The sequence below is a fragment of the Chelonus insularis genome, unplaced genomic scaffold, assembly GCF_013357705.1.
Source record: "Chelonus insularis isolate UGA/USDA-ARS -01 unplaced genomic scaffold, ASM1335770v1 contig_94_pilon, whole genome shotgun sequence".
Taxonomy (NCBI): Eukaryota; Metazoa; Arthropoda; class Insecta; order Hymenoptera; family Braconidae; genus Chelonus; species Chelonus insularis.
Window position 1 is genome coordinate 2,363,994 of NW_023276783.1, and position 15,337 is coordinate 2,379,330.

Genomic DNA, 15,337 nt, shown 5'->3' on the forward strand with positions numbered 1-15,337 from the left:
GATATGATAGTATTTACACATTTACAGGAATGAGTCATTTTTTATAGTGTTAAAAAATGATATAATAGGAACTTAAAATAATAACAAAAATGTTTTTTACTTGTTTAGGTAAAAAAATGTAAAAAATATTCAATAATTCATCATAAAAATATAAAATACAACCATATGTTTTTGAGTGAATCTTCCGATTAGATTTTTTTATTTGACTTAAGAGCTCTCGGAGTTTCTTCTTCGTCTGCCAAGATATCTGGGAACATAATTATTTCTTAAGATTCTTCTTAAGCATATCAGGTGTCATGCTATTATCTAAATTTCAATTCATCACATTACCTTGTGACATTCTTCAGACATTTTCGTAAAAGTTGATCAAGGCATCTTCTAAATGTTATACCACACATAGCGTACAGTAGAAAATTTATGCTAAAGTTGGTGTAGTAGAGGAGCATAAAAAATTGCTGAAGACACCATAACAATGCAGGTCGGTCTCGTCTAGCCAAAGCGAAGAAAAAGATGCAGAGACGAATAGCATAGCTGAAAAAAATTTTAAATTGTGTATTTATATTGTTATAGAGGTGTAATATTTTTTTTTTGAAAAAGTAAATCAGACAACTTCCTCAAGGGAAAAACCAATTTCAACAAAAAAATTTTTTGTTATTGATTTTTGTATTTTAAACAAGGACCATTTCGCCCCAGGGGTTGTCTTACTCTGAAATTTTTTTGTACAGCTGCGTGAAAAGTTTTTGTTTCAGTATCATCCAATAACGAAACACTTGGGCAGTTGTAAATTTTTTCAATATTCGCTCCATTTTTATTGATTGATTCTTAATTAACAATATTCATTCTTTTAATTAGTGAGTAAATTGCTAGTTAATTCATTTTTCGATATAATTCATCAAAAATCTTAAACTTAATTATCGAAAAAAAGACTTCATTAATTCCTCCAGAATTACAATTTTTCTTTGTTCAATTAGCAAGAAATTCATAATTAATGAGAAGTTGCAGTAGAAGTAATTGTTTATAGTTATTATATGTATCATTAAAAATCAACACACGTGTTTAACTTGACAAAAAATATATTTGATAAACTACTAGACTTAGAAAGCTCTTCTTAAGCTCACTTTATTCCTCTACAGATTCTCCACCAAATAAATGCCCTTGATCTTCATCTCAGAAGTTTAGCTCACAAGATATTTCTAATAAAAAAGTTGAGTAAGAAAATACTAGTTTCTTTGAAAAAGAATCATTAACATCTTCTCGATCGTAAAAGCTTACGTAAATGATTTTTTTAAACATAAAAGAAGAACTTTAGCGAATAAATCAATACCAATAACCTATAGGGATTCAACTACAATATTCTCAGTCAACAATAAATTTTTCATTTATAGTAAAATAAGAATAAAGATAAAGTGCTGTAGAAATAATGATTACCTGGGTAAATTGAGAAGAACAAAAACTGTACTGATAAGAAGCAGCATTTTCGTGATACTCTGTTGATTTCGAGTTGTTGCCAAATTTCGAGACGATGATCTAATGTCTAAAAAAACCAAAAAATATTAATCAATTAATAAATATATTTGTCTGTATAAAATATAATTTAAATTCAACAAAAAATAAAATAATTCTTGTGGGTTCATTTTAAATTGATGTTATTTCGTAATTCGTCAAATCAACTCCAGCACTTATGAGTTTTCATCATCATTTTAAATATTCAAAAAATTTTCTATGAAACATACGTTTATTATTGAATAATGTATTTCAACATATTCTAAAGGGTTATCACACTTTATTTTATTTCCACTATTATTATAAATTAACAATAAGAAATTTATAAACAAGTAAATATTTATCGAGTATATTGAAATATGTTCACAACATACTTGAATGTAAATAAGTATGGTTTGTTGATTTTCTAGTGAACAACTGTGTCGTTAACAACTGTGATAAAATTTCTCAAATTTTTTGACGGGGGAATTTTATATTTTATGAAAAAAGCTCTACTACTTGATTACCTTTAGAAGCTGTTGGAATGCATTGTGTGGAATTTTTAAAGCTGCAGGAAAATAAATATTATAGAGTACACTTCAGTGATCCAGTATGTCATCAACATGGAGAAAAATAAATTCACCGATAAAGAATAAAAATTGTAGAAGATACTATGTTTTCCATGACAAAATTTTTGTAACTATTTACAGTGTACTTTTTATTTTATACTCCATTTTTATTTTATTGTCAGAAACCATAACATAACATGTGTTCAAAGTTCCCAGGCTTATAATATTATTGAAAAAATTGAAATTTATATTCATATATTGATGGTCATGATACTTTATATTAATTTCTCATCATAATCTTCATCAATACATTCAATATGAATAACATTGATAAATATGAGGGATTAAATTCTACATAAGCTGATTGGTGGTAGAAAAAATTCATTTTATAATCAATTGAACAAATATATTTAGAATGATATAAATATTAAATTGAAAACGACATATCTATAGTTGAGTAATCCGACTTGGTTCAAACGAAAAAAAAATAAAATAAATCAGAATCTTACAGTAAAAGAATCCAATTGAGACAATTAATTTTATGATTTTTCTAGATTCTTTTCAATACCTCTAAATTTAATATCCTCTAAATCTTCATTTTAGAATATAATTAGAAATTCCTCATAGAATTAGCTTCAACTTATTTTTATTGTAATCCTAATATACGAATTCCAATTGGCAACGTTATAATCTGCTCAATACAGTCTTTTCAATGCAATAAATACCTATTCAAATTCCATAATAATCAATTAGATTAGATCGAATGGTTTGATTAAAAAAATTTTGTTTCATTTATAAAAAAAAATCAATTGCAATCAATTGAGTCTTTAGTGAAACCACAATCGGAATTGGTAATAACTAAAACTATATTGGTCTATCTTATGACTGAAACTTTTTTTCATTTTAGCTATTTAATGTAAGAACAAATTTGCATCATCTTATTTAAAAATAAACTTTGTTTATCTTTTATAAATCTTAATAAATGTTAAATCAAAACTAAATTAACGTAGTTTTATCTTGAACATAAGATCCAATAATTTCTAGAAATACAGAACCAATTATTTTATCATTTTTAAAAAGATAAATTTTATTTATTAATGGAATTTTTCATTTTCTTATTAGATAACTAAATTAAGAAGTATAAGTTTTAAGTAATATCTGATAACAATTTGTAATTAAATTGTTTAGCATCATAAATCTCAAAAAGTTATCTTGCCCTAGTTTTACTCAATGTTTTTGTTTAACAATATAAAAACAAGCTTGCTGTTAATGAATTATTGTTTAATAAATAGTTCTTCCTATACAAAGTGAACCATTTGTGATTTTGATAAATTTTCTTGTGTACTGAAAATAAAAGTCAAAGAAATAATGCATTTTTTCCGACACGTTAAAACTATTTTTCTCTTACTGTTGTGATCAGTGTGCTGTAAACTGAATGAAATAGCATATCTTTTATTCTATTCTTTTCTTCTTTTTGTCAAATAAAAAAAATTAATAAAAAATTCAAGTAACATGCTATTGACTGAATGTCGATTAACTGAAGTACCTAGTGATTACAATTTAATCGACCTTGCAGCCTAAATACAATAAATATTAACACTAGACTTCCTCCCTGTTTGCTTATTCTGTGGATGTAATATATGCGCTGTAGTTACTAGAGAGATATAATAATCATACTGACGTATTGAGCATAAAATCAATGAGATACAAAGAGAGTCTTAATTGTCGTTAATTTTGATATGTAAGTAATTTCATAGTTGGCTTAATTAATTTTTTGATGAAATGATTTGATCTTTTCTTTGATTATAATAAAAATCTACAATTAACGACAGTGGTTGATTATTTTTAAATTAAATCCCTCATACGCTTGGATAAAATAAATACTATGTTGTAATGCTCCACTTATTTACAATGTCGATGACAACATTAATTATAAAATTATTTGAAATTATTTATTCGCAGCTGGTAGAAAATTTATAATTTTGATTGAAAATATCAAAAGATATCAAAACCTTCAAAATTTACATTTGATGTTATTTATTTATTATTTAATATCCTTTTTATAATTCCAGGAAAAATAAATCATCATGTATTACATATATATTTTCTTTCAAAAAGTATTACTGTAATATTATTTTAACCACTAGTAATTCAAATTGAAATCACGAAAATAGCATGACAAATGGTCATATCACTCTCTGTTTTTTTTTGCTATGTATTTTCATAAGAAAGCTGTTTGTGTGCAAAAATTCCATTAAATGATAAATAGCATGAAAATAACAAAGAGAGCTTTTTTATTTATTGCATAATTCAATGCACAAATGATTTATTAACTAATTTGAAATATTAAACTATAGTGTCATGAATAAAACTAAAATATAAAGATATAAAGATAAATCCGAATCAGGCTAAAACTTTTTTCCCAAGTTTTCTTATTTCGTGTAGAACGTTGTCCAGACTATAAGAGATCTTATCATTTTCTACAAAAAACTGACTGATGTGATATATGAGAAATGTTGAAACGAAACCAGATGAATTTACTTTTTATGATAGTTTGGGCTTTTTTTTTTTTAAAATTTTAATTCATAGTTTTGTTTTTTTATTCCATTCTAATATTTTTAATCAAACTTTTACGTTTATCTTTTAAAGTTAATATTTAAACATATTTTTCATTAAGTAAATTAAAAAAACATTTCCTCCTTAATCGTTTTTATATTTACCAAATGAAAACCCTAAATGTGGAGTTAGTTGATTATGATCTGACACTCTATGTAAATTAAAGCCGTCAATTTATCCAAAGCAGGATCTTAATTTTATTTATGATTCTGTCTTTATCTCCGTCTTCAAAATTTTCAATCTCTGGAATCAATTAATCTGTTGATAACAATTTTATTTTCATTGAAAGTAGACATCATCATCATCATCATCATCATCATGCTTTTGTAAACTAAATTGTTGGAATATTCTTAAGAATTAATTCCATTTTGATTGTTCAAGCTAAAAGTTCGAAAATAAAAACAATAAATAAAGTATCTGACAATTTCAAGATATTAATATTAAGAGGATATAATCATTGTAATTGTACTAAGTAATAATAAGAAGAAATCGCCTGAAATTCATCAGAGCATTGAACTTACGTATACAACGTGTAACGACTTCCGGAGGTGAAAACACTCCGTTACGACCCTGTGCCGATGAAGACATCACCGGGGGTGCCGTTGTTCCAATAGCTGTTGCTGTTGTTTGTACTGCCACTGCCATACCCGTTGACGAGTGATGAGAGTGATTGTGCTTAGATGAATGAGATGATTGTTGTGATGGCACCCTCCGAGTTCCGAGAATTATACCGCTGTTACCACTGCTTCCACTCTAATGATAATCATCATATATAATTAATTGTTTACTTAATTTTAATCACGATAACTGTCATCATAACCCATATCACCATAAAGAAACAAAACTATTAATTAACTCTTTATATTAATTTTTTTTCCTTTGATCAGAGATTATTCCATTGAAGCCGAAAATTAACCTTCCCTTACATTAACTTTTTAGTTTGATGTTAATAAATTGAATATTAATTGATAACAATTTTCTATAAATCAAAAGAAAAAAAAATATCAATCAATTTAATTATTTTTTAAAAACATAATATATGCTTCGAATAAATGAATTTTTGCACATTGATCATTAAATTGAAAGTAAATAATAATAAATATTGTTGAAGATTTATGTAGTTTTTTTTTTAATTAATTGATAAAATAAACCCAAGAGCAATTTCCATTATAAATGTTTGCATTAAAAATACATACAATTGAATAAAAATTTTCTGGATATTATTAAAATTAATTCAAATATTCATTGAATACAAATGAAAACAAATTCTTCTGGTTGGTGTAATAAAATAATATTATTGTTAAAAAATCATTTCTTTCTCAATACATTTGATAAATTTATTTATAGACAAAAATATCGAAATAGAATAGTTTGATATTCAGAATACGTGTAATTATTATTTGCTGTATTTTAAGATCGTACTATCTAAAATTAATCTTTCAATTCTCAATCACCATCTGTATAAATAATATATATATATATATACAACGACAAATATTGAGCCACTTAATTTTCGATTCTGAATCAATATCATTCTGATTACTTTGTTGTTCACACTAAAACTTGGCAAAACTCACGCACAATAACCTCTCAAGGTTGATTTCAATTTAGTTTAGTTTTATAATTTTGCTGACAAATGAATTGTTTAAATAATAAATTAAAATAATCAAATATTATAATTAATAATAATATTCAATATTATTTTCTCATGTATGCTTGAAACTCTAACAATTTATTGAAGCATATTTCGATATAAATAGTAAATACATTGACAATCACAATAATAAAAATTCTATATTATATTTTATACTTCAAGATGCTTTTAGAATGGAGAAAAAGTACTTCAATAGGTAATACAAATTTACGTAATATATTTATTTTAAAATATATGTAAATTTTCGTAAAATTAATAATGAAATTTTTTAAAGGTTATTTTAAGATCCATTAACTGCTGAAATGAAAGTTGAAGTTTTAAAGGCTGGAAAAGTTTTAGTCGATATTTTAAATATCACATTTAATATTTGTCAATCTAAAAATAAAAAAAAAATGAACAATCATAAAAAAGCATCAAGAATTTATTTATATCTGTCAATTTCATGTTGATACAGTGTTCATTTTATTTTAAAATATAAGTTTTATTTATCATCCATACGACACTGACAATTGGCTATTATGAATATCAAGTGATATTGAAAATCATTAAACGCCCACCGGGCACCATTCAAACTTGGAATTACATTAAACTTTACATAATGAAGAGACAAACAAAAATCATCTACTTATTGCAGTAAATTCCTGTAATGAATTTACTATATTTGTACACCTATTCCATTATAATTAGAATCAATTTCACATAAAAATAGAGAAAATAAAATGGAAATTTGTTTTTTGCAATACTCTCTTATTTTTCAATTTAAAATAAAAGTAAATAAACCGACTAGAGTAATAAACTCCATCAAAATGAAATAAGTTGTTTATTTTTTAGTAATTATTAAGAAAAAAAAGCTAAGTTTGTTTAATTTTAATTGTATTCTAGAGAAAGAGAGAATTAAACTTCTCGAATTATAACTTGAAAGCTAGTCTTTTTATGTATTTATTCTTTCATTAATAAATAATATTGATAAATATCTAAATTCTCAGACAATTGCTATAAACAAATTAAGTTGTTCAAAAGGTTACCTTTCTCAAACTTTAAGAAAGTTAATGAAATTTCGACAGTTTGACTGTTTTCTAAATTGATAGTTGAACATGTTATGATTTTACATGCTTTTGATATAAGTGTAACATGTTCTTCATAAACTTATGTTATTGTTAATTAAATTTACCATGAAATAAAGAGAGAATAATTCGAAAAATAAGATAGAAAAACACTGGAGTTTTAAAATTTAATCAGGTACAAGAATGTTATAAATTTTTCTATTTTCTTGACACTTTGAGTTCTGTAATCCCTATCTGACACTCCCCATACCTATCTAAGGTAAAGGCTTTTTCAATGATACATTGTTGTAACAAGCTTAGTAACACAGTAATAAAATGTAAATTCAAGGATTAATTAATTAGACATGAAATTTGCTATTCATTATCTGGTAGAAATTTTCCTACAAAGTTTCATAAGGAAATTTTGTGTAATCAACTTTTATTTAATTATTTTAAAAAATTCTGTATTCTAGGCTGAAATAAATTATGGAGCTAATAAATATAAAGTACTCTGAAAAAAAACTCTATTTAAATGTCAAATTGACAAGCAGAAAAAAATTTCAAGAGTACTAAGTAAATCTAAGCGATTAACTGTGTTTTTTTAAAAATGTCTATTTTATTCAGATATAATTTTCTAGATAAAACGATTCTAAACTATTTCGACCAATACTTCATTCTCAATTATCTGTAATTTCAAAAACCATTTGAGCTGTAATTGGAATCCAAATAAATTGATAGAAATTGAAACTGAGAACAGGAGATAATATTTACGTATATGACCAATAACTCTCTCATTAACTTCGATCTTTAGTTAGTGGATATAAAAAAAATCTAAAAGCTCGAGTGAATAAAAAAATTGAAGAAAAAAAGAAATAAATAAATATTATTTATTATGTGTTTTAAAAAAAGAAAAATAATCATTTATGTTTGTTTCTAAGCTCTTCAAACAATAAATAAACATATTCATCGGATAATCTCAAAATATTTTATCAGTATTTTAAAATTTTCCAAGATTACTTTGAATAATCTACTTGAAAATGTTATTCAAACTAACAAAAAATAAAATAAATACATAAAACTCACTGGGATTTGATTGAGATTGATTTCAGAGCGTTCCCTACTGGGACACTGATTAGAAATAACGGTTGTCATGGTTGGTGCTTGTTTGAATCTTCTACTAAACTTTAAAAAGTTTCGCATAATCATAGTGTTCATCACAACTATAAGAATCAATGGAGCAATGAGACTGGCTACAGTATCAGTGATATTAATAATCCTCATAACTTCAAGATATTCCAGTTTTAAATCACAAATGTCTTCACTTCCATCACGACTTTTAATTACACCAGCAGTTACAAAAACATATGAATGACAACCAAGTGCTAAAATCACCAGAATTAATATAATTGTTTTTGCTCTGGCGACAGTGCAAATGTATGGTCTTTGTAGCGGATATTGTACAGCAATAAACCGTTCTACAGTAAAAGCAACAATTAACCATACACTTAATGAACTACAAACCGCACTCACGTACACTATAACTTCACACCAACCATCCTTGTTAAATACCCGCCAACCAATTTGACTGTTAAGCCAAACGAAAAGCAATGAAACTAGAAAACTGAAATCAGTGGTTGCTAATGCTGCTAAGTAATAACTGGAACTTCTCATTTTTAGATGGGTATTTAAAAACACAATACAGGACAGCAAATTGCCAACAAATCCGACTAGAATAATAAATGGAATATAGTACTGATGGAAAAAGTCTAAAAGACTGTAAACCGGTTCACAGAAAGCCGATTCCTCTTCATAATCTATGAGATTATCAAAAGATTTATTGTTGAAATTTAGAGTAAAATTTGCTGCTACTGATGATGTTGATCGACGTAATCGAAGACTTCTGCATGTTTCAAATAATTTTGTATCCATTTTGATAAGTCAATTTTTAAATAGTGTTAGCAATAAATTTCTTTTATAAACTCAGTATCGTCACAATGGAAATTTTAAAACTTTTAATAACTGTTTGAAATTTTTCTTTAAGGTTTCCATAGGGTTTTAAAATAAATCAATTGTTATTATTTAATTGAGTGTTGTATTATTTAGTGATATTTTTAACGAATTAACAAATACTACAAGCGAGTTTGTAGCAGGCGGAAATTAAACTGACTTGGTGTTCCACAACCTTTAGTGGATACATAGTAGTTGAACTTACAGTCGCATGCGCGTTAATATTATACTGAAGATAGTTGTCGAATGGGAAGATTATTTTAAGCCGTGATCACTTTTGAATTTTACAATGTATAGATTTAATGGTGATTGTTAATACTGTCATTATTGTTATGATATTAGTATTGATTTTGAATTGTTGAGTCAAGTATCTCAGTCGTGATTTAACAGATATAAAAATTAATCAATTGAATTAATGAATGATACTGATTTTAGATTGAAAAATTATTGAGTGTGTAAAATGATACTTTTTCTAATGTAATTAAAAATTGGCCATTTTTATTTATCAAATATTTTATTTGAACACAGAATCCTTTTAATATCGTCCTTTTTAATTACAAAAATAATACTACTGTTTTAAATTAATTTTGCAATTTTTTAAAGTTATAACAACTTATAAAAATGTGGACTGCAATGATGTGTCGGCTTTTGAAAAAAAAAAAAATCTTTAGCAGAAAGCCCTTCATGTAAATTAGTTTACGTGTTTTTTATTCAAGTAAAAATAAAATAAAGCTCTGAGTAGCTTTTTATATATGATATAATCACATTTAACATTACATCATCATCATTTTATTTATGAAAGAATGAATTTTTTTATGAAAATATGTAAAATTATTCTTGGCATAGCAAGAAACTTCTTACTATTTGTAAAAAATTTTATTATGTTAAGTTCATATTTTTTTATTGAAAGAAATATTTTTAAGAAATACTTCAGTGTTGATATGGAAAATGTTGAGTACTGCATTATTTTTAATTCTTGATCCGATTACAATATGAAAAGAGTTTCTTTTTTGAAAAATTAATAAAGATTTAAACATGATTTAGAAGAAAGCTCTTTACATTTTAAATAGAATAATAGAAATAAGCAGTTGTTGCAAATTCTTTGAGTTTGTATAATTGTATATCACAAAAGACTTACAAGAAGTTCATCAAAAATCAACAGTTACAAAAGTATCATTAAATATTCTTATTTTTTTCAATAAACAGTTTAAAGTTTTAGTGTTATAAAGTATATTTACCTTTATTACTCTAAACTCTTGATATTTTTTTTTATACTTTCTTTATAGTAATCAACTTTTTGCAGTCAATAAAATTCACCCCTAGAGTAAATTCAGAAATATTGATCGTTCTAAAAATTTCCAGTTGATTGAATAATTAACATTTCTAATTCCTTTGGCATGAGGACAAATCGATATTCAACCTCAGGATGGCTTTTGGAATAAAAATGACTTGTTGAGTATAAATATCATCTTAATTGGTGGTGATGGCAGCGATTATTCTATCCAACAAGATTATCATAGCACTACAATTGATCGGAAGTCTAGGACTGTAACAACCCAAGTAGAAAAATGTCAAGGATTACATTTACCTGCTTGACCTTGCCTGAATCAGAACTTGATGGAATTAAAGATTGCAACAGTTTTCTACTTAGAAAATTATGATAGTAATTTGTCCAGTACATGATATATCGTTTGTCTTAGTGTGAGAATGATAATTTTGTTTAAGAGCTCAACATATTTATGAAGGTGATAAACTGAGTAAAAGTGGTAAGTAGAAAATAGAAGTCCCTTTTTGTTACAGTTTTAGAAGTTGTACTAAGTCGTAACTAATTCCTCTTGTTGCAGCTAACAATTCTATCCACTTTTGGAGATTTATCCAGTGAGCATGACAAGAATCAAAACTGGTGCACTGTGTATTATAAGATTTGTATCGACCAGTTTCAAATTTTCTAAATGAATCAAAATTGTATCAATAATTTTATTTCACTCCTAACTATTTCAGTATAGATTTTTCGATGATAGATGTTAAAATAATTATTTAATTTACTTTTAATTCAGTTATATAGCATAACTTTGATTTCATTTTTAGAAAAATATTTTGTTATTTTAAAAAAAATTCAAAACTGAAATCAATTACTTTTGTATGAAAACATTGGCATTCATCTATTGAAATAATATTACATCACTCAGCAGGATTTATGGTCAACAATTCATTTTCTCTATAGAAAATTGCCAGTAGTAGTGTTTGATTGTGTTCAGACACTTCAAACTTCGTTTATTTAATTAAATATCAGCATTTTTGTTCGGTGAAAAATTTTCACAAATGGTTCGTTAATAGATTTTGGCACTTTTTTTAAATTAAATTTTACATCAATCAACTTTGATGTTACTTTATGAATCGTTACGGTATTACCTGTTAATGGAAAAATAAATATTTAAAAAGTTTCTTAACTTTTGAAATTTTTAAATATTCAAACTTTGTGTAAAAAAATTAAATTATAATTATAAAATTATTTTATTAATAATTTATGTAAAAAACTAATAAGAGATTTTTAAGTTCACTGAAAATATACGAGAAAAAAAAAGAATTTTTCAATCTCAACATAAAATAACAACAATAACAAGAATACATTACGTATAAATGTGGTGAATTCCAACATTTTAATCTCTTACATAGTTAACATTGTTTTAATAGTTCACTAATAATATATCCTAACCACTAAACAATTCAAAAATGTATTTAAAAATTTGTTAATTGTAATTATTTAATAGTACTTAATATCTTTATATTTATTTTTCACACCAAACATTAATTGATAAACTTCTAGATCTATTTGTTTAATTAACATAAGTTTATGTAATATTAAATTATCACCAATTATTGATATTTGTGAGGATTAATTGGAAAAAGTTTATTGGATTAAATTGAAAAATTGTTTTTATTTCATTACTTTAGTTGTATAGAATAATTTTTCCAAGTGTAAGAAAATCAACTGGACCTCTAATAAATAAAAAAAATCAATAAAATTCATTAAACTGAACAAAAACGGACCAACATTGATAAAAAACAAAACAAAGTAGGCACAAATACAGTGAATTGTTTAAATGAAAAATTTTATTTGAGCAGTTGGGAAAATGTTGATCTTTTTCCGGAAGTGTCTGTTTAATGAAATACAAATGACTTTTGTCTTTTTTCAACTTTAATCAAAAGAATATTTACTGGCTTGGTAAATAAAGTCAAGTAATTTGATTAGTACTACACGGAAAAGAATAGTTACCTTGCATAATGATAGCTATTCGAAAATAGAGGAAGTAATTTCATTTGAGGATCATTTTTTATAAAACGATATTAAAAATTCATCAGAGCACCTTCGTTACTTGAATTTCTGTGAAAAAGTCTACAATAAAATTAGTATAATAGAAGTTATTTTTTTGAAACCTTTAAAAATTTTTTCATTGAACATATCTTACTCAAGTACTTTTTAATAATTTTATACATAAATTGATGAAGATTCCAAATTTAATTATTAAATTGAAAACATAAATCTAGTGATATTAATAATATCACTAGTCATCATATCAATACATAATTTCAATCAAACACATTACGACATAATATCTATTTTATCAATTGTGATGTTATAATATGCTAATTATTATTATAGATTATAATTACATATTACTAACATAACAGTTAGTAATTATTCTATATTTATTCCATTTCAATTCCATAATATTCACACTAAAGTTAATGAAAAATTTTCCCTCTCAAATATTCATTGATATGAATTCAATTGATAACACAAAGACTTGTAATTATTTTAATCAATTATCATTATATTTTATATGACTAAATTAATTTATTATTGGTAATAAATAAATATCAATTATGTAAATAATGATCTACAAGTAATGAATGTTTGCTAACTAAGAAAATGACAACGTATTCACCTGATCTATTTTTGGGAAAGTAAAATTACTGAAGCGTTAACTTAAAACTCAATTTCTTCTCTACTCTATCATTAGATAATGTTTAAAATCACTTTACAACTGAACTGAAACAAAATTGTGAATTCATATGAATTGGAGCAATGTGAAAAAATAGATATTTTAAACAAAGTAGTAAGTGTCAATAATATGTCAGCCAAGTAGTGATAGTTAAATTCTCGTCGTACAATGTCTGTTTTCCATCATTAAGATATTTGACATAAATACTAAAATAAAAATTCACTTATTAATTGGAACCATCTAATGGAAAATAACATGATGATTATTTTCTACTCGAAATTTTTCCACGCCCAGACTGCTGTAAGCTCTAATATAAAGTCGCACATGCATAATTAACATTCATAGAGCGACGAGAACTAGCCTATTTGCTTTTTTGTCCGTCCCTTGTGTAATTATAGCTCATAATTCTCATCACGATTGCTGTAATTTTTCCATTTTTATGATAACCTTCAATATTTATCGTCTATTGAACTTTTTTTTTCTTTGCTATTGTCTTTTTATTTATAGTTTTTTAATGCTCATATATTTGGCTCCAAAATATAGACATTTTTTTCAAGATTATAAATTTATTTATTTCATCGTCCAGTCACGATTTATTAAATTTATCATCAGTCGTTGATTCAAGGATTTTGCAAATATTTACCTCGCTCTCTTTTTCTCGGGATGAACTGGCTCAAAGCATATTTAACATAAAATATCTGACTTAAATTTTCGAAGAATTTTTATGCTTCATAAAAAGATATGCACCGTCTATTAAATTACTTTATCATATTTCAGTAATTTTCTCTTAATAAAAATATAAATACTTCGTAGTTAACAGATTTTAAAGTTTCATAATTTCACTAATACATTATTATATAATGTCATGAAAATTTATTTTAAAATTATTTAAATAAATGATGATAAATAGTTTTTATCACCATTCATCATTGTACACTATTAGAATAAATTGACAGAAAATAGAAATTTTTTCAATTGAAATTTATTCATAATAATAACAATAATATTAATAATTTGATTCTTTCTTTCTATGTCTTAATTTTATAAAAAATTTTAGACAGCCATAGTAATTCAATAAAAATCTAAATAAAATTGGTTTCATTGAAGAAAACGATAAGTCACGTTTACAGAATTATTGGTATTTTCCAACAGTCACGTGGAGGATATTTTCTCGTCTTCCTTAGGTATCGTTGAGTCTTTATACACTTGTTTATCAAGTTATCAAACTATTCTCTATAATTGTCAAGCAGGAAGTTGGAATGATTAAACTAAACGAAAACTTGACTAAAAATAGATTAAAACTTTCTAACACCTCTAGCTATATCTGATGATAAAAAAAGAAAAGAACAATAAAAGGTATAATAAATCATCAAATTGATAGGGTGCAAAAGTTTGACGCAATTATCAACATTTTTTGGGGGAACATGAATACTTCCAAATTGAGTTGAATCGAGGGCATAACATGAATCATTAGGGCAAGGCAAAGAAAAAAATGCCTTGGAACTAGATCATATAAGTGCTGAGTCGTACTTTTTTTCATTGTAATAATTAAATACAACATATTTAAAGAGTTTTCTTTTTAGTACAAGAAAGTAAGTGATGAGTGAAATTGATCCTTGAGCAAAAGTTTGCTAATGCAGCTTTCAGTATGATCCAATTCCTCTGATGGTATGATTTCTGAAAATGATGTCTGTCAATGACCTAGATACATCAATTCTAAATATCTACATTTTTAAGGATCATAGAAATGATAATATTGTTATTTCTTTTATTCTCGATTGAAATAACTGTATTTTCGATTCTTATAGGGATAATAATAGTAATATAAAAAATGTTGTAATCATTATATAAGATTTGATGATGGTAGCAAATAGCATCAACATCTAGCCTATTTCAAGAAAAGCAATAAATTTTATCGAACAAATAGATCAGAGCAGATTTTCATTATGTTGCAGTTAA

At 25.3% G+C, this 15,337-nt stretch overlaps 1 protein-coding gene across 1 annotated transcript; it reads right to left on the reverse strand.

Annotated features, from left to right (window-relative positions):
* Positions 1–167: 167 nt before the first annotated feature.
* LOC118072908 (thyrotropin-releasing hormone receptor-like) lies at positions 168–9,293 on the reverse strand. Its single transcript, XM_035093075.1, has 5 exons — positions 8,448–9,293; positions 5,189–5,420; positions 1,429–1,534; positions 331–531; positions 168–247 (listed from the first exon to the last, which is right to left on the reverse strand). Exons 1-5 carry the CDS (start codon positions 9,291–9,293, stop codon positions 208–210), a joined length of 1,425 nt encoding a protein of 474 aa, XP_034948966.1. The 3' UTR covers positions 168–207.
* Between the last annotated feature and the right edge of the window lie 6,044 nt (positions 9,294–15,337).